Raw genomic sequence first — 19159 nt, 5'->3', positions numbered from 1 at the left:
AATTTATTGTTTTTATATTTTGGTCAAATTAATTTTAAATATATTTAATATATTTTTAATATTAAATTAAAATTGGTTTCAATTAATTTTAAAAACGGGTTAGACTTAAGGCCTAATATAAACTCAAATCAATGAGATTTGAGTTTAAAACAAACAAAAACCTATATGCTTAACACTATAAAAATGTTCTTAAGTTAAGTGGAAACCGATCACATCTAATCAATATCAAAAAGTTTGGTTTAGTTCGATTTTTTACTTTCAAATCTAATTAGTTCGGTTTTTATTACATATAAAATCAATTATATTGGTTTTATTTATTTTTTATTCAAAAATTTGATTAAAAATAAATAAGAATAAATAAATAAATACGTGTATATATATATATATATATATATAATTCTAAAAATGGATTATTTAATGAATTTAGTTTATTTCTTCTTTTGTGAGAGCCGCCTCGTTCGAGTTGTACGATATTTGTCTATTAAAAACAGAGCAAATGGGTGTGGTTCTTACAAGGGTCCCAACCAGCTCTGCGACATCTTTTGGGAAAATTTCTCCAAGAGGTACTTCATTGATCCTGAAAAAAAATAATTTTTTTTTCTCCTCCTTTTTGTTCTTCAACCGGGACTACGGTGGTGAGTCTTGGTGAAACGGGGCTTTTCTCATTCATGGGTTTTGTAGTGCAGTGGTTGCTTGGGTAGGGCTTGATTTTTCGTGCGCGGTCCACGAATGGGGCTAGTGGTTCTCATACGAGGGAGTTTTGGGTGAAAAGGGTAGTTCTCGTTTATGGGTTCTGCAAGCAGAGATTGATCCGTTCGCTAATGGAGTTGCTGGTTCATGTACGACAGAGTTTTTAGTGAAATGGGTTCTTTACGTTGGTGGGTTTTTGAATACTGACGCGGCTCGCAATGGGATGCCGTTCAGATTTCTGACGTCTGTTCGCAAATGTATGTGTAAAAATGTCGCTGCTTCTGGTATTGAGTTCGCTTGTTGAAGTTTACAGATTAAGGAAGGTCTCTGTTTGGGAGAATTGATCCTTAAGTTTCTGTCAATTGATGGTTCTAGTGTTGGATTCTTTTAGATTTTTATTTGTTGCTCTATCCGAGTGGTGTTGGTTCATTGTTTTTTCTGAGTCTGAGGGTTTTCCATTTTCCTGAAATTGGCTGTTGCTTAGAGAATTGGTGAGGCTTTGGTTATCAGGTTTGGACATTATTTCTCATTTTCGGATTCCTCGAGTCTTAGTGGGTTTTCAGTTCTTGGATTCAAGCATTGTTTTTGTTTTCAAGTTAATGAAAATTATCATTTTGGATACTTCGGTGGTGGGAAATGAAACAAAAGGGAAACTTTTAGTTTTGGGATTTGGATGCTGTTTTTCTTGTAGTGGGGAGCATGAAAATGGATATATGGATTGTTGTAGCAGCTGCCTCTGCAGTATATTTATCTAAGCAGTGGCAAAAATTTTTAAGGCACAGGGAAAATTCTTCAGAGTCATTTTGTGGGACTTCTGATTTTGAGAAACCCAATCCACCATCCACGTGGTGCCTTCCTGACAAGAAGAGCTGTCCCTTGCGCAGTTTGGCTTGGAGAAAAAAACTAGATGAAGACATTTCTATAGAAAAAGAAAATATCTCCAAAGGGGAAGTTTCAGAAATGACCCAGTTAGATGGTACTCCAGCAGCAGGAGTGGCCTCTGCTAGTGGGGCTGATGGTGAAAACCTTGTAAGTTTGGGGAATCACAAGGATTGCAATGTACTTTTTATTTCAAGTTTGGCTAATGGATTTTCGAGAAATGACAACCTTCAAGAGAATGAGGATGGAATTAGGATGACTGGTGATATTGATAGTTCTGGTGATTTTGTACATGAACCTTCAACTGTGAATGTGGGTCCTTTTCTTGGTTTATTGAGGAAAGGAAGAGCTCTTAGAACTAAGCGGTTGCATGCACGTTTTGCTAGGCCTATAAGTTCTCTGGAAAGTTGCCTTATGGCTCAGTTATATAATGAGCATGCTGAAATGGAAGAATATGTGCTTAGTTCCTTGCAATCACCACCCGCACCAACTGTGAGGCCATTATTTACATCCGACGGAAGCAGAATTATAAACAAGGCAAGTGGTGATTCTCCCAGCATGTGGATTGGAACTGGGGATGACAATCTACACAAGGAGGCCTATTTAGAAGGTAAGGAGACTGCCATTGGTGTTCCTTCACTACCAAAGTTAAGGTCTATGGAGCAGCCAAGGAAAATGAAACTTAAGACAGGAAGGGGGCAGAGGCAAAGATTTGGCAGTTCCAGTAAAATGGTCAACAGAAAACATTTCCATTCACAAGGAGGTACTATTCTTATTTTCTTCTCCATCTATGCATAATTTTATTTTTATGAAAAAGAAATTATGGATGAATCTCAACTATGGATTACACCTAAGAGGATGATTCTCCCTTCTTAGTATTTTTCACTATTTAAATTTTCTCTTTCAATTCTTTTCAACAAAAAAACCAAAACACGTGCAAGAAATGCAACAACACTCTCCCAACAAGTATATCAATGCAATTTACATGCAAGTGTAACAACACTCCCCAATCAGAATTTTCATCAACTTGTAACTGCTTTAAACACAAATCCAAATACCCTTTATTTCAAACAAAAATTAAGCTAAAAATTATTATGCTATTTCAAGGATCACATAATCAAATTTTAGTTCAGATTCTCTGCTAATCTACTCATTAAAACAATGTAATTTTCTTAATCAAGATAAACACAAAGAAAATTAACTAATGAAGAGATAGAGAGAATAAGACAATGACACCAAGATTTGACATGGAAAATCTCCAAAGAGATAAAAAAACTACAAGCCTACAAGCTATTATGAGCATCTACTACGAAGAAAAACCAACTGAGTACAAGGTTTTACCCAACTTAAGTGTACTTATCCTTCCCAAACTACTTGACTAGCACCTTCCAACTTCAACTTCACACATTTTTTCTTTCGGAGCACACTTGGAGTCAACACTAAGCATGATCTCAGCCTCTTCTTGAATTTGCATAAGAAGAAAATGAGTTTTCACTCAAACCCAAATCAGCAAGAACACGAGATGAATGGAAGAAATGAATCAGCCCATTTTTCAGAAAATCTAATTAAAAAACGATTGAAAATCAAGGTGAGGAGGATTTTCTCAGGAACCAAACACTCCTAATTTGGATTGAAGTGAGAAAGCTCAAAGGGAGTGGGAAAACAACTGTTGGTGTTACTAGCCCTAAAATAGAAACTTTTTGGTTAAATATGAAAGAGAACCCTTGGTCTAATGGCCCAAAAAAGATCCAATAGTAGATGGATCGATCTTACATAAATGTGGATCGATCTTGAAATAGGGAACAAAAATACTTAACCAAAAAAAATTGTTGCCTAAAACTCCCAAAGCTTCTTTAAAAGATTTTCATTCATTTCAAAAACCTGGTTGATTCCATTTCATCCATCTACAACCTCAGTCACATACCTTAGCCTCTAAGCACTTTCAACATCTTGAAGTTCTTCATTAGGCAAGTAGTCCAAGGACAATTTGGAAGACCCCAGTTAGGAGTGCACTTAGGAGCTTTTGACCCAGAATTGCCAACCTAACTAAAGCACTCATAAAAAGAAATGTATTCTATCATTCTTTACTAATAATTCAGAACTTCCTAATGATTCAATTAGCAAGTAGTTTCACCACTTTCATTTGTTTCCATTTCCCCACATCTTTTACTTGACAAACTTTCTATGGTTGTGGGAGCAATGAAGAAGAAAACAGAATATTTTTTTTATATTATATTTTGCCAAGCCCTTGACTCATGTTATTGCTAGTTAAGGTGTCAGGGTTGCAACATCATGACTGAGAATGTTGGCATTGGGTTAGAGCACTTTAGGACCCTTGGACTTTGTCGTGAATCAAGTATTAACTGTTAGGATGCCCAAAAGCATGGGTAAGGGCCTAGAGATGGCTTGTTCTCTTACATGTCAAGCCTTTTAACCACATATAAGTATTTAAATACAATGTTTTAAAAGGCTATAGGTGGTCATGGGTAAGGGCCTAGAGATGGCTTGTTCTCTTACATGTCAAGCCTTTTAACCACATATAAGTATTTAAATACAATGTTTTAAAAGGCTATAGGTGGTCTAGAGTTGTTTTAATAATAATAATCATGAAAATCAGAAAAACACTAATAAAATCATATGAAAAATCAAATAATGAGAAAACCATACAATGTATAGTAATCAAATTAATTGTGTGCCATTTTCAATAGCTTCTAATTTAGTATTTTTTTGTTTTCTTGTCTCTTCTAAAATCCAACTCTCTCATGTATTTATCAAATAATCTTCAAAACTACCATCACTATCACTAGTAGGATCCTCTAATGAATCATAATTATATCTAATTGCTCTATTATCCTCTCCATCGATGTTAATGTCAACCCATTTTTCTTTGTTATCCTTTTTTTTTTTTTTTTTTTGATAGGTTTCTTCTTTATTCATTAATTACAGTGACTTTTTTTCCTTTATCCATCAATAATAAGATAATGATTATATATAACCTCAGTCACTACAATGACCAACAGTTCTTTTATTTCTTTTTCCCCATCTCTTCCTTTCATTCCCATTTAAGGGTTAATTGATAGTTAGCTAAGCCCTTAGTTTTTTAAAAGGTTTAACCCTTAATCTTGGATGCAAGATAAAACTTATTAATCTATACCAAAACCCTATAAAAGCACAAGTCATTACAACCATAAATATTGTGGTCTAAACCTCTTAACAAATCTATACAAAAAGCCTATAAATGCCCTAAACCCATTAAAACCTTTGAATATTTGAGGCTATAACCTCAAGGTTATAAGCCTCAATCAGGTGAAGCTTAAGCTTTAATTACTCTCTATTGAGGCCATGGCCTCAAGGTTAATTTGCATAGCCTCGCCCTGAGGTAAGCCTTCATAGCCTTTTAAAGCACTGCTTAAATAATAACCTTGCAAGTTTAAGAGGCATACTAGACATGACGCCATCAGTATAGTTAAACCTTGACAGCATGCATTTTGGATCCGGACATCAAGATGTGCATCCAATGCCTTAGATGTCTAATGACGATGGTTTTCTATGGCCTTGCAGATGAGTCCCTAAACACAGTCAGTAAAGCTGGTGTTTTGTTGACATGGTATAGCTCTTAGCCTGGAGGATTGTGTCATTGAAAGGTCTTTTGGATACCCTAAGCCTAAGGCACTTGTGATAGGGTAAGACACCATGAATGGGAGGCCTATCATCTAGATAATCCTTTGCATGTAAGGCACCAAGTGTGCCACACCTTGTTTACCTTTGCTTGCCAAACCTTTTAGTGTAAGACGATATGCCTCAGATCAGGTCCCTTATTGCCACAAATCACTCTGAATTGCAAACACCATGTTATTTCTTTATAAGCAAAAGTTTATCATGTGATAAATTGAAGTTGTACCTTCTTGATTTGCAAATGTAGAAGGTACAGGCTCTGAAATAGGTTTTTAGTCATCATACTTGGAGATCTTGTGATAAAACTGAACTCATATATTGCATGAATGGTTTTCCAGGATCACCTGATGGAATGGTTCTTTTCTGTCTTGGGATTTCGATTGGCATGATATTTTCTCAAATTTCAAATAAAAGGGAAGTAGATGAAATGAAAGAATTGTTGCAGCGGACTGAGAACTTGGTTCAGGATCTACAGGAGGAACTTGAGATGAAGGATTCATTAACCGTGAAGGAGCTAGCTAATGAGGATTACGAATCACAATATACCCATGATCATGCATTTGGTAGTGAGGCTAATGAGGATTATGAGTCACAGGATGCACATGAGCATGCATGTCACAATGGGCCATCCAATAGGTTTTCCTCTGAACCGTGTGATCAGAAGGCAGAGGAAAATTCAGAATTAATGAGTAAAATTGAGGCAGAGCTTGAAGCTGAGCTTGAACGGTTGGAACTAAGCATGAATTCATCTTGTTTGGAGAGAAAATTATCCAATCTTGTCGAGGTAAGCATATCCTCTAACTTAATATTTCTATTGATGCAACTTGATTATCTAGTCACTTCCATGGGTTTACCCAAAAATCCATGAATTAAATTGATGTTGGATCGCTTTTCAGTTTTGTTACATTGTTTTTATTTCAAAATCAGAGTTCTAAGAGGGTTTATTTGATCAAGAAAGCAAATACTATCATTTCTACTTACAAAACTTAAGAATTATCCTTTCCGTTCTTGTAAATTAAAATTCTTCTTTAATTCCAAGATACAGGTGACTGTCTGTCAAAACCCTTTGTTTTAGTACTTACTATTTTATTTTGTTCTATTTTTTATAATCCAAAACAGAGATTTAGGATATAAATATTTTTGGGAACTACAGTTCTGTAATTCATTATTTAGGATATTTCAAATGTAAGAAAGTTGGCGTAGTTGTCACTGGAGAAGGAGTTACATTCCTACAAAGAACTTGAGAAGAAGTTCCATTACAAGAATCTCTATACAAAAGAAATTCTAAGAAAATAAAAATTCACCCCACGAAGGAAAATTTATCTAAGTTTGCAATGATGATCTGCACCAACCATAGCTTGGTTCCATCTAACTATCTAGTTCAAAGTTTATCTCATAAGTTAAGGTTTTTGTCCCACGCAATTCAATAGTTAAGCAAATTTTTTTTTCCCTAAAATCATTCCTAGATAATACTCAGAAGAAAGCATTGAGTATTTCTCTCTCTAAATCCCTACAAGCTCTTTGGAAAGCTGTGTTTTCTTTTGGCTTTGGGCAATAAACCCCCATGATGCTTAAGCCCCTAAATTCCTATTGTTAAATTTAATTACACCAAACTTTTTTTTAAAAAAAAAAAACCCCCAGAAACCTCATCGCTAATAAGAACCCTAGAATCTGAAACCATTGATATTCCTCCATCTACAAGGAAATGCTGCTTCCCATGAACTAATGCTAATCATCTGAGATCTTATTAGCAACTATCCCATTAACTGTTTATCTGTTGTTGTGTTTGTAAATCAAATTTCAGTCAGACATGATAAAAGACTGCTGAATTGCCTGGTTTTTCAGTGATAAATTAGTCCAAAGATTTAGTCCTTGTGGTTCTAGTAACCAAGCTAGTAGAATTGGCAAGATATGCTATATAATCACCAACTTTTGAGGCCATTATAACTTGAATTTGCAAGTGTCTGTGGATGATCTCTTTGAAACAATCTGTTCACCAGTTTCAATCAATCTTGAAATCTGTGCAGCTTGATCCAGACATTGTAGCAGATGTTGCTCAGGGCGAGCTAAAAGTTGAGATGGTTGGCAGGCAAACTGGTGGCCAAGATGATTCGTACCAGGATGTGAGCAGCACATCCACAACTCACTCAGCAAACTATGCAGTCTCACCGCGTGAGTTGAGCTTGCGTTTACATGAAGTCATTCAATCAAGACTAGAGCAAAGAGTCAAAGAACTTGAGACAGAACTTCAAAATAGCAATAGGAAATTGCAATTCATGGAGTCAGAGTGCTTGACTTGTTACGAGGAGTTCGCAGACAGCATACTTGGGTCCTCTACCCAACGAACTCCAATTGCACTCCCTGTAGAAGAGAGCAACCCTATAGCCCAGCTATCAGTTGTAAATTTGCCAGAAGATGCCTATAATGAGGTTGAGGACTTCATGAAGGAAACCCAGTCAGAATCAGAGGATTTTCCATCTAAGGCTTATAGAAATAACCATCAAGATGGCTTACATCAATTTGATGGAAGTGTGTTATGGGATCATGAAGATCTCCTGAAGGTAAACCAGTCTGAGGAAGAGGATCAAGAGAGCTCACATCAAGTTGATGGAATTGCAGAATGGGGCCAGAATGGGAGGGTGGGAGATTCCATGGGATACCGCCCTACAATCAATAAGGAGAGACAAAGGAGAACATTTATACCCCAGGAGGTGAGAACATTGGAGGAGCACATGTTGATGGACAGGGAACTGAGTGGAGATGAAAATAATGACGAAGCTGATGATGAGATGAAACTACTGATACAGCAGATAGTGGAGAAAAACCGGCAAGGTTCTCCCATAGTTTTGAACGTCCAAAGGGCATTGTTTTCAGTGGATGAAAATGAACACTGATTGAATTGGTATTGAAGAAAATTTTGCAGAAAACGAGCGTAAAGAAAGGAATTACTTTTCTTCATAATCCGCCATTTCTTTTTTCCCATCAAGTACTTGCGCCACCTCAAATCTACTTGAACATTTTCTAATACATCCCAAATCAACCCGACTGTAAACATTTGAGGCTATAGAGTAAAGTTGTTGACTTACAGAGTATGACAAGTGCCTGTTCTGTTTTTTATTTTTAAAATAAAAGGCAAAATAAAATTTATAGGTTTACTTTATATCTTTAAAAATTATTATCAAAATTTTTAAAATTGAAGTTTTATCATTCTTTGTAAAATATTACACCAAGAAAGAATTAAGAAAATTCCAGCCACCGTTTTTAGGTTCACCAAAGCATGCACTCTTGCAAGATCAATTAAACCAAAGCGAAAAAATATATGTTCAAAGGCCCCTGCACAGTTGTTTAGCACGAAGGAAAACTGCAACAGCTAGAAATGTTTAGGAAACAAGTCTTTAAATCTGAACGACCGACTGGCATGATGATCGGCACTTTTTCCTCGTTCTTTCTTTCTTTCCTTTTTTTTTAGTGAAGTCAGATAAAATAGAAACAATTGGGCAAAAACTCTAAAAACTAAAGAACCAACAACTTGAGAGAAGAGTGAAGCCACATGAAAAAAGACATAATAGCAGATCCATTGCAAATGGCAAACACCAGTGTGTAGTAGCCTTTGTGGGGCTGCTCTTTTCCCGGAAGAGTGAGTAAATTATCAAAATTGAATACCTGTGCTTTCAACAAAAAGGCATACCATGGAAAATAATTTCCAATGTGTACAGCAACAAAAACAGAACTTGCATGCAAGAAGAGATGGGGCAGAACTAGTCTGTTTACAACTCTTTTATGTTTCTAAATAAATAGTTCATTTAAGTTCTCGAGTTCTCAAAGCCAAATCCAGCACTAAATAAATCAAAGAGAGCAGGAGAATGGGGGGATTGGGGGTAAAGGTTAACTGAAAAAGGCAGTCTATCTTGAATCTGGATAAGAAGCAAAAGTCATGTGCTTTCATTCCCACGTCTAGGAGATGATTCTTCATCCTAACTTTTCAAGCCCTTCTGTTGGCATAGTCATCAGGTTCATCATCGTCATCCCTGTAATTTCCTTCTGTGGCGGGTTCATCTGGAGAAAACTCCCCAGCACCATCACCCATGCTGCTGCTCTCATTGGTACCCAACTGATCAGCCCCACCACTAGGAAAGCTGCTGCTGCCACCACCACTAGGAAAGCCGCTACTGCTTCCAGCAGCACCACCAACATAATTGTCACTACCACCAGCAACACTGAAATTCCCGCCACCGCCGCCGCTACTCCCACCATAACCACCACCACCACTGCCATAGTTTCCACCTCCACTCCCATAGCTATCACCACCACCACCATATCCACCACTACCACCACCATAGCCACCACCTCCATAGCCGCCACTTCCACCATAGCCGCCACCTCCATAACCACCCCCTCCATAGCCACCACCGCCACCTCCATAACCACCACCACCTCCAAAGCCACCAGAACGTGCTCTATCCGTTGCATAGTTCACTCTCACCCTCCGGCCATGAAGATCCTGGAAGAAAAATAAAATATAATATAATATCAACTGAGGTTCCTTTAACTACCAAATCCTTAGAGGGTAAACCAATTTAGTGAGGACCAAATAAGCTTTTCATGATCTCAAATAGGATATATTCTGTGATAAGCCATCCCCATTTCTCTATTCAATGGCAATTGTAAGATTAATTTCTAAGCCAAAGCAGGCTCTAGAATCTCTGGCATCAGCAGATATTTGAGTCGAGAAGGAGAAATATAAATGGAGGCATTAACCATTTTGATGAGTTTTTGTCAACCGCAGGAGATTTAAGTGGCAGTTTGAAGTTTCACCTCTTTTTTCACCTCCAACGTTGCTGATAAGTAAAATCAGACCAGTCTCAAAGAGATTAAATTCATAGTCAAATTTCACACATTTACATTTTCCCTTATATGAAAGTTGTACTTCAAAGACATGGAATTTGCACAAGATTTCTGGTTGATAAATTTGCATAATCAATAAAAGTTGATATATTTTATACATTATTGTAAGAAACATTTATACATTAAAATGCTTACAAGCAATTACATATTACAACAATAATCTTCAAAACTATCATTCACTTCAATTATCATCAGCAAACCATAAATGAAGAAAAAATCCAATTCCTCTGTGTAGCATTGGATGCATTTGAATAATCAATACAATTCCAAATTTTATTAATCATCGTAAAAAACCATTTATATAGTAAAATGTTTATATGTTATGAAGTATTCTAGCAATGATTTTGAAAAATCATCCTTCATTTCATGGTCATCACCTTAGGCAATCCTTACACAAGCAAACCATAGATGAACAAAAAAATCAGTTAACAGATTAAAAATACCTGTCCATCCAAGGCCTGGATGGCACTGGAGGCCTCCTCACTAGAAGTGAAAGTAACAAATCCAAATCCTCTGGATCTACCAGTCTCACGATCCACAATGACTCTTGCTGCAAGATATTTCAGGTTGTGAGCATTAATTTCTCATTACTAATTAACCTGATAGACTAATTATCCATCCAAAACTTGCCTCAAAAAGCTCTCACCCACAAAAGCTCCCTCCAATAAAGAAACATATAATCCTTTTTTTTTATTCTTAAGATTCTGGCATATGGAGTTGGAATTTGGAATGTTTTTCAGTCATACTAGAAAATGCCATTGCTAAAAGAATTGTGACCATGCTCAACAGAGAGAGAGACTGAGCCCATGGAATACCCATTCAAATATTATTACCACAAAAGAAGAAAAAAATTAAAGAGATGAACAGACAATGGACATGAATGCAGAGAATGAGTCACCCAAAACATATCGCCATCTCTTTGAAACCTTCTATTCCAAATTCCCTTTCTTTTCAAAATTGCTAACTTGAGAAGTTTATTTATTTGGGTGGGTGTGGGGGGGGGGGGGGGGGGGGGGTGCTTTAAAACGATACAATGAAAATAAAGCTCAAACATCAATACTTTCGAAAACCATTCACAGAAAAACCAGCAAACAGAACATGTTGGCTTAATTGTCTGAAACCTAATAAATGTCAGATGGATTCAGTACAGATACCTTCAATGACTTCCCCATACTTATAGAAAGCTTCTCTTAAACTCGTGTCATCTGTGCTATATGAGAGACCTACAGCACCAAAATTAAGGGAGTGTAACACAATGCCATGAAAATGGGTAAGAACTAGTATGCAGAGCGAAAATGAATGCACCTCCAATGAAGAGTTTCGAGGATGACATGCATCTTATTGCTTGGTAGATGGATGGGTTGGAAACAGAAAACTGAGAGTTGACCTGCTTGCTTACAGTCTGTCGAAGTATGTTCCCAACTTTACCAAAGAAAGCCATCTTTGAAACCTAATCAAAGTAAGAAAACAAATCAGGTAGCCATATTAATCTTAAATGCATACAGTGAAGTGCAAGTCATACATGCATATCTCAATTATACTTCACATATCAAAGAAGAAAGTCTCCATTTAACACAATTATTTTCAACTATTTTTTTTATAGGTAAATAAGAGCATGTATTAGAAGCACCTAGAAGCAACGAAAACAGTACACACAAAATATACAAACAGATCACCCAAGAAACTAGGCAAAGAACACAATTATTTTCAACTGAATAGGAAAGCTCAAATCCACTTTCCTTATTAAAGATATTGGGCAAAGGGAAGAGAAAAGACCTAGCTATGAAATAATAATAAGAATAAGCATTTAAAGGAAAAGAAAATGATTCAAAGTGCTTGTCCTTCATGAAGATTAGCAGGTTGATATGCAATATCATTAGCATTGCATTTGGCCATTTGGGAGAAGAGATTCTTAAAGTAGACCCGGAAAAACAATAAAATCCATTCACATAGGCTATGTTTGGTTCCGGGAATATGAGAGGGGTAGAAAATAGAGAGAAAAGGTAGAAGGAAAGAAAAAGTGAAAGAAAATAAAAATAAATTTAAAATCAGTAAATTATTTTCTAAGCTACTTCAAACTCATTCCCCTCGTTTTATATATAAAAATTAAATAATTTTAATAATTTGAAATGTATAAGTTTCTGAATTATTTTAATTATATTTTATTTTATTTTTCATATTTTCCATACTAAAACCATCCATAAAATTATTTTCGGATTTTTCTTAGCATTTTACTATAAACTTGAGCTTTTTTCCGTTTCTTAATACAATGACAACAACAACTGGAATATAGTGACTTCTTTTCCTCCTCCTTCCACAGTTCCGCTCTAGCAGCAACCAGCCAAACAGTAGAAAAATGAACAATAACGAAAACCACAACAGGACCACACTCGAGCTTCAAACACAAACAACGCGCAAACAACACACGCGGATTGATGCAAAAGAGAAGAGAGAATCACTAATCTATAACATTTCGATGAGCGATCAAACCCTAAACAAGTCAAACCCTAGAAAAGCATATTAAACGTAAAAAACACAATAAAAAAACAGAAACAACAACACACCCTCGAGATGTCGAGAAAACACAACAAATAAGATGGGGGAAAATCAAGAATTCATAAAAACGGCAAAGTAAAAGTCTTCAACAACGATCAGTCACTGGATTCCGGGGTCTCATTGCCTTCCAAAAAATTTTACCGAGAACCAAACAGACAAACAAGAAATAGAACCAAGATCGGCAATGAAATCTACTGATTAGGGTTTGGACCGTACCTTTGCTTCTCTTTCTTAAACCCTAAAAGGTTTTGATCACAGAGGGTTTTATAAAGGAACTGGGGAGAAATATAAAGTGGTCTGGAAATTAATATCCACCGCTGGATTTGTTTCGAGGAGTGACAACCGTCCGATGCGAGATATTTGCTAATGCGGTATACGCCCTGGGTGATGATAAATGTCAAATGACATTACCGCCCTTTCCAATTGTGTTATTTATTTATTTATTTATGTATGTTTTCCTTTAAAAGAGTTTAATCAGCATGTTTTTTAAAATTTTGTTTTTAAAAACTATTTTTTTTCATCTATATTTTCTTTTTATTTTTAAAATTCGATGAAAACAACTCTTATTTATTCTCTAAAAATTATTCTCTACTTCACTTTATTTTTAAAAATTGTTTCCAAAAAATATTGGCAAAACAATGTTACAAATTTTTAAAAACTTAATATTTAAAAAAGAGTTTGTATAATAATAGAATAAAAAATTATTTGATTAAATGAAAAAAAATAATCTCACATTTATAAAACTAACCTCCTCGTATTTGAATTCGAAAAATAATCTATATTTAATATAAACCTCCTTTAGTATTTGTATTATTTTCATATAAGTTTTGGAAAAAAATATCGTTTTTACAAAGAAAATATAAAGGGTATTTTTATGAAAAAAATAAATATTTTTTAGACTAAAATATAGGAAAAAGTATGAGATAAAGATGAACTTATAAAAAACTATACGATATGGATAGAAATGTAAAGAAGAACAAGAGATACCCGATGGAGTACAATGACTTGTGATAGGGTATGATTACAAGGAGTAGAGATACATGGGATCTTTCGGAAACCCAATAGTTGTATCCGGTTACATCATCTGTAATATTTTTTATTATATAGTAGAATGATTTTCTCTTATCCATAGCCGCAGGTATGGTTGGTTGAATCACCTTAAAACCTCCATATGTGTGATTGTTTTGTCTTTCTATATAGAAAATTCTCAAATTTAATTTAATACATCTTATTGAATATGGTAAAAAACAATTCACAAAGTTTTGTGCATTTGAAGTAATAAAATCAATATTGTATTGGTTTATGATTCACATTATTTTATAAATAAATAAATTTGAATTATAAAATTAAATTAAATTTATTTTAAAATATTTTTCAATAATTATCTTATTTTTATTTAATTATTTTACTCGTGAAATATATATATATATATATATATATATATATATATATATATATATATATTTAATATTTACTTAGAAAGAGAAGAAGTTGGAAATATGATTGTAATAAAAGTCATTTATATCATTTTATGTATTATTTTATTTAAAAGAGATAATTTATTGCGAACCTATAAAAAAATTTTAAGAATAATTTTTAATTTAATTTAAATTATTTCATCCAATAAAATAAAAAGCAAAAATATTTATGAGAAAACTTTGAAGTTTAATTTGAACTATCTTGGGAAAAAAGATCATAAAGTTTAGAAGGAAATTTTATAGAAATTATTACCGCTTATTAAAATTGATTTTTAAATATTAAGTTATTGATATGACACCAAGTTATATATGATAATGATGAAAATCAAGTTAATTATAAAATATATCCAAATCATTACCATTTATTAAAAATTAATAATTTTCAAACATGAGTAAATTATTAACTACAATAAGGATAAAACTAAGGGGGTATTTAGTAAAACTTAATACTTATTACTTAATGATTTAAGTTATTTAAGTTGTTGACTTAAAACTTATTACTTAATTTTTACTTTAAATATTAAGGTTGTTTGATAAAATTAACTTAAAAATTATTCTAAATCATCAAATTTATATATTTATCCTTATAAATTATAATTAAGGTAAATAAAGTTTAGTAACAATGAAGATCGTGGAGTAGCGAAGGAGATTGTGAGGGTAATTAAGGTAAATGAAGGTAAAAAGATAAAGGGTTTATTACATTTTACCCTCTTAACCTATAGTGTGTTTTACACATTGCCCCATCGAATTCAAAATTGAGCAATGTACCCTCTATCATTTATAATCGTACACAATGTATATTTTTTGATTGACGGTGCTAATTTTTTGGACATGTATGCAAAAGTATAATTCTTTTAAAGTGAGTGCAAAAGGGTCATTGTTATATTAAAACCTGAAATTCCGACCATCTTCTCCTCGACTGTTCCTCCTTGTTGTTGGTGTTGGATTTCAAAGCCGAAACCCTAGAATCTAAAGGAAGACAATGAAAAACTGACATTAAATAGAAGACATGAATTTAACAATATTTCTTTCTATTGCAGTTTCTTTAATGGGTAGAAACATGTAGAGAAAGACGGGTAGGGTTAGGATTTTGTTTTGATTTTTAGAAAATTTGGGAAAATTTTGGGGAACATAAAACTCAACCAAATAGAGGAAGGTTAGGGTTTTTATGTTATTTTTTTGTTTTTGGGTTAGGATTGCAATTTGATGTTTAAGGGAATTTGCGGAAAATTTTGGTATAAATTTTGGGAAACTATATCTTGAGCATAGAGGAACAACCAAGAAGAAAAAAAATTATATGGGGTTTTAGCTGTAGCTTTGTAGGATTGGGATTCTACGGCTTCAAAGGGAAAGGAAGAACAAGAGGAGGTGAGCTACAATTTGGGGAGTAATGGTTGATTAGAAGAGCTTGAGGTTGGAGGTTTACAAAGAAATTGACATTTTTGTCCTCGATCGTGCCGACGTGAGTTAAAAAGTATACATTGCATGCAATTATAAAGGATGGAGAATACATTATGCAATTTTGAACTCGAATGGGTAATGTGCAAAAAAATGCTATAGGTTAGGGGGTAAAGTAACAAGCCCAAAAATAAAATAAAAATATGGACTTCAAAAGAACTTCTTTTTTTATTATTATTTGAAGTTATTTTTTACTTTAAGTTGTATTATTAAGTTATGTTACCAAATATACTTAATTTACATGATTTAAATTAAGTTATTAAATTGGTTTACCAAACACCCATTAATTTAATTAAAAAAATAATTTAAATAATTTTATATTATTATTATATACTATCTATTAATACAATAGGATATATATTATTTTAATTATTTAAAGAAAATAATTTATAATCGAACTACTATTTATAATGAATATAGAGAAAAAAAACTCAATTTTAATTTAAATATATTATTAAATATAATAAAAAAATAATGCATACATTTAAGATAATAAAATCAAATCTTTATAATTATTAATCATTATCTCTTGCCACGTTCCACCTATATTGATTTATTTTTTCATATAAAATTTACATTAAAAAACCATAAAATTGGGAATGACACTAATATAAAGAGACATAATATAAATTATTACTAATTATTAAAAATTAAAATTAAAATTAAAATTAAAATATTAAATTATTAATTTTCTATTTTACTAATGACCTATAAAGTTTGTAAATTTTAATTTTAAAAAATTATTTTAAAAAGTGATAAAAGAAAGCTAAAAGTCTAAATAACTATAAAAAAAAAAAAACAAAAACACATGCAGTTTTTAACTTTTACATAACATATTTATTATTTAAAAGATAGAATTATTTTAAAATATTAAATTATTGATATTCTAGAAATCTAATCCGTAAAGTTATCGGGATAAATTTATTATACAAATGGTTTAAATGATCATAGAAAACCAAATGAATAAGTCGTTTTAATTTTTATCAATGATAATATAATATTTTTTATTAAATAAATAAATTTCAAATATTAAATTATTATATACAAAATTATCATAGAACCACCAAAGAATTAACAGTTTCAATGACCATAAAAAAAGAACCGAACTTAATGTGAGTTTAGAATAAGAGATTAAATTGTTAAATCATATAAGAAATATTTTATATTATATTTCACCCAAAAGTCCACTTGAAATTTTGAATATCATGGTCTGGCATTACCTACATAATACAATTAATTTTTCTAAGATTTTTGGAAAATTTTATCATCCATGGTAGAAGATGGGCCAAACAGACCCTTACCCGTCTACCCAAAGGTCAAGAGGAAACTGGAAAGCTGCAAATTTTGTGTCTACCCTTCAAACCCCAAACAAATCTCAAGGACCCATCAATCGAAACGCCATCAAGAATCAAAATTGATCCTAAAATTGGAACCCCAATGGCCCAAAACCGAAGACCCAGAAGCATTATTGAATCTCTTGGCGAAGAAATCATCAGAATCATATCTCCAGTCTCAATCTGCATGTTCCTGGTGGTCCTTCTTGTAACCATCCTCAACTCCGACACCTCTTCATCGTCTTCTTCAGTTTCTACCATAGCAACCATAGCATACAGCGAGGACAGCTCAGACTCGACATGGGACAAATTCAAAGGTGCCCTTTTGAATTCACTTGTTTTTGTGGGTGTTGTCACTGTGGTGACCTTCCTTTTGGTCCTTCTTTTCTATTTGAGATGCACTAAGTTCCTCAAGTACTATATGGGTTTCTCTTCTTTCATTGTTTTGGGCTTCATGGGTGGTGAAATTGCTCTGTTCTTGATCCAGGATTTCAGCTTTCCCATTGACTGTATTACATTTCTTGTTGTTTTGTTCAATTTCACTGTTGTGGGTGTTTTGGCCGTGTTCATGTCAAAGATGGCGATCTTGGTAACTCAAGGGTATTTGGTGGCGATTGGGATGTTGGTTGCATATTGGTTTACTCTTCTACCTGAATGGACTACATGGGTGCTATTGGTGGCCATGGCATTGTATGATTTGGCTGCAGTTTTGTTGCCTGGTGGCCCTTTAAGGCTCTTAGTTGAGCTTGCAATATCCAGGGATGAAGACATTCCGGCTTTGGTTTATGAGGCCAGACCAGTGACTTATCAAGATTCATGTCCAGGAGGTGGTGTAGCTCAAAGGAGGGCATGGAGAGAAAGGAGGGGTGTTGAATCAAATTTGAGCGAAAATTCAAATAATTTGGCTACTTCTGATGTAAATGTTAATCCTGATGTGGCTTCAAATTCGACTCTTGGGACATGTTTATCTGTTGGAAGTGGCCAGCAAGAGACTAGTTTGGTCAATGCTGAGGAGGGTTGGGTTTCAGAAGGGAACTCAGAGCTTGTTGTGCCATTAATTGATCATCGAATTAATGTTGGGGAGGATGGACAGGAAGATTCTGTGTCTACTGAAAATTTGCCATTTGAGGGAATTGGGCTGGGATCTTCTGGTGCAATCAAGTTGGGCTTAGGGGATTTTATCTTCTACAGTGTGTTAGTTGGCAGGGCAGCAATGTATGATTTTATGACGGTTTATGCATGTTATCTTGCTATCATAGCTGGTCTTGGTGTTACGTTAATGCTATTGGCAATTTATCAGAAAGCATTGCCAGCTCTTCCAGTGTCAATTTTGCTAGGTGTGTTGTTTTATTTCTTCACTCGATTCTTGCTTGAAGCTTTTATTGTACAATGTTCTTTGAACCTCTTGATGTTCTAGAATTATAACTTATTTTTATTGGAATTACCTATTGATGGAATCCATGTCTTGTCTTTGTGATTGTACTGGCTCCACAAAGTGTTCTCATATTTTTACTTGTTTTATAATCAATTTGAATTGTGATCAAATTTGTTTAGGTAAGAGACTCCTCAAACAAATAAAGGGTAAGGACAATTTTTTTTTTTTAAAAAAATTTGTATTTTGTTTATAGGCAAACAAAAAGATATATTAAAAAGTGTCAATCAAGAAAAGGAGGTGCACCCTATGTACATAGGGAGTATACAAGGGGAGGCACCTGGACAAAAGGAAGCTGCAATGCAAACAAAGAAGCACATTCCCTCTCTAAAGGGATTCTACACCATTAAATAAGCGACCTAATAGGGGTTTCTTTTAGCTTAAGGTCCTTCAGCTCTTTCCCATCGAAGACTTCTATTTCTTCCCTGCCACACACCAAAACAAACAAAGAGGGGCCATGCTCCACACCCTTCTCCACCATTTGTCCATGCCTTTCACCCTCCAACCCAGAAGGGGAGCTATTTCACAGAATCTAAAAATATCAACTGAAGCTTGAAGATTGCTAACAACATGTCCCACATCTTTCTAGTTTTGTTGCAATGGATAAGAATGTGGTTTATTGATTCCTCATTGACTTTGCAAAGACTGCATATATCAGTCATTGATTGTCCTTTCCTTATAAGAGCATCAATGGTTAGGATCTTCTCCCACTTAGCCTCCCAAGCAAAAACAAATTCTCGAAGGGGCACAAG

At 34.0% G+C, this 19159-nt stretch overlaps 3 protein-coding genes across 3 annotated transcripts; 2 read left to right on the top strand and 1 right to left on the bottom strand.

The window, feature by feature from the left end:
- The first annotated feature begins 499 nt into the window (after positions 1–499).
- Positions 500–8336, top strand: LOC117905049. Its single transcript, XM_034817922.1, has 4 exons — positions 500–563; positions 687–2332; positions 5583–6028; positions 7272–8336. Exons 2-4 carry the CDS (start codon positions 1390–1392, stop codon positions 8136–8138), a joined length of 2256 nt encoding a protein of 751 aa, XP_034673813.1. The 5' UTR covers positions 500–563; positions 687–1389; the 3' UTR covers positions 8139–8336.
- A 546-nt stretch (positions 8337–8882) lies between these two features.
- Positions 8883–13001, bottom strand: LOC117904946 (glycine-rich RNA-binding protein blt801). The gene is made up of 5 exons (XM_034817776.1): positions 12922–13001; positions 11455–11599; positions 11304–11372; positions 10593–10699; positions 8883–9745 (listed from the first exon to the last, which is right to left on the bottom strand). The coding sequence occupies exons 2-5, from the start codon at positions 11588–11590 to the stop codon at positions 9227–9229; spliced, it is 831 nt and encodes a 276-aa protein (XP_034673667.1). The 5' UTR covers positions 11591–11599; positions 12922–13001; the 3' UTR covers positions 8883–9226.
- A 3930-nt stretch (positions 13002–16931) lies between these two features.
- Positions 16932–18455, top strand: LOC117903940 (presenilin-like protein At2g29900). Its single transcript, XM_034816451.1, has one exon. The coding sequence runs from the start codon at positions 17079–17081 to the stop codon at positions 18390–18392; it is 1314 nt and encodes a 437-aa protein (XP_034672342.1). The 5' UTR covers positions 16932–17078; the 3' UTR covers positions 18393–18455.
- The last annotated feature ends 704 nt before the right edge of the window (positions 18456–19159 follow it).

This window comes from Vitis riparia, chromosome 17 (assembly GCF_004353265.1).
Source record: "Vitis riparia cultivar Riparia Gloire de Montpellier isolate 1030 chromosome 17, EGFV_Vit.rip_1.0, whole genome shotgun sequence".
NCBI lineage: Eukaryota > Viridiplantae > Streptophyta > Magnoliopsida > Vitales > Vitaceae > Vitis > Vitis riparia.
This window is presented reverse-complemented; position numbering and strand designations above follow the sequence as displayed.

Bases quoted from the DNA above. Each gene is read 5' to 3' on its own strand.
- LOC117903940 (XM_034816451.1), top strand. From the start codon at position 17,079: ATGGCCCAAAACCGAAGACCCAGAAGCATTATTGAATCTCTTGGCGAA.
- LOC117904946 (XM_034817776.1), bottom strand. From the start codon at position 11,590: ATGGCTTTCTTTGGTAAAGTTGGGAACATACTTCGACAGACTGTAAGC. The intron at 11,373-11,454 runs GTGCATTCATTT...TTGGTGCTGTAG, and splicing joins CTCGAAACTCTTCATTGGAG to GTCTCTCATATAGCACAGAT. The intron at 10,700-11,303 runs GTATCTGTACTG...AATATCTTGCAG, and splicing joins GTATGGGGAAGTCATTGAAG to CAAGAGTCATTGTGGATCGT.
- LOC117905049 (XM_034817922.1), top strand. From the start codon at position 1,390: ATGAAAATGGATATATGGATTGTTGTAGCAGCTGCCTCTGCAGTATAT. The intron at 2,333-5,582 runs GTACTATTCTTA...ATGGTTTTCCAG, and splicing joins ACATTTCCATTCACAAGGAG to GATCACCTGATGGAATGGTT. The intron at 6,029-7,271 runs GTAAGCATATCC...AAATCTGTGCAG, and splicing joins AATTATCCAATCTTGTCGAG to CTTGATCCAGACATTGTAGC.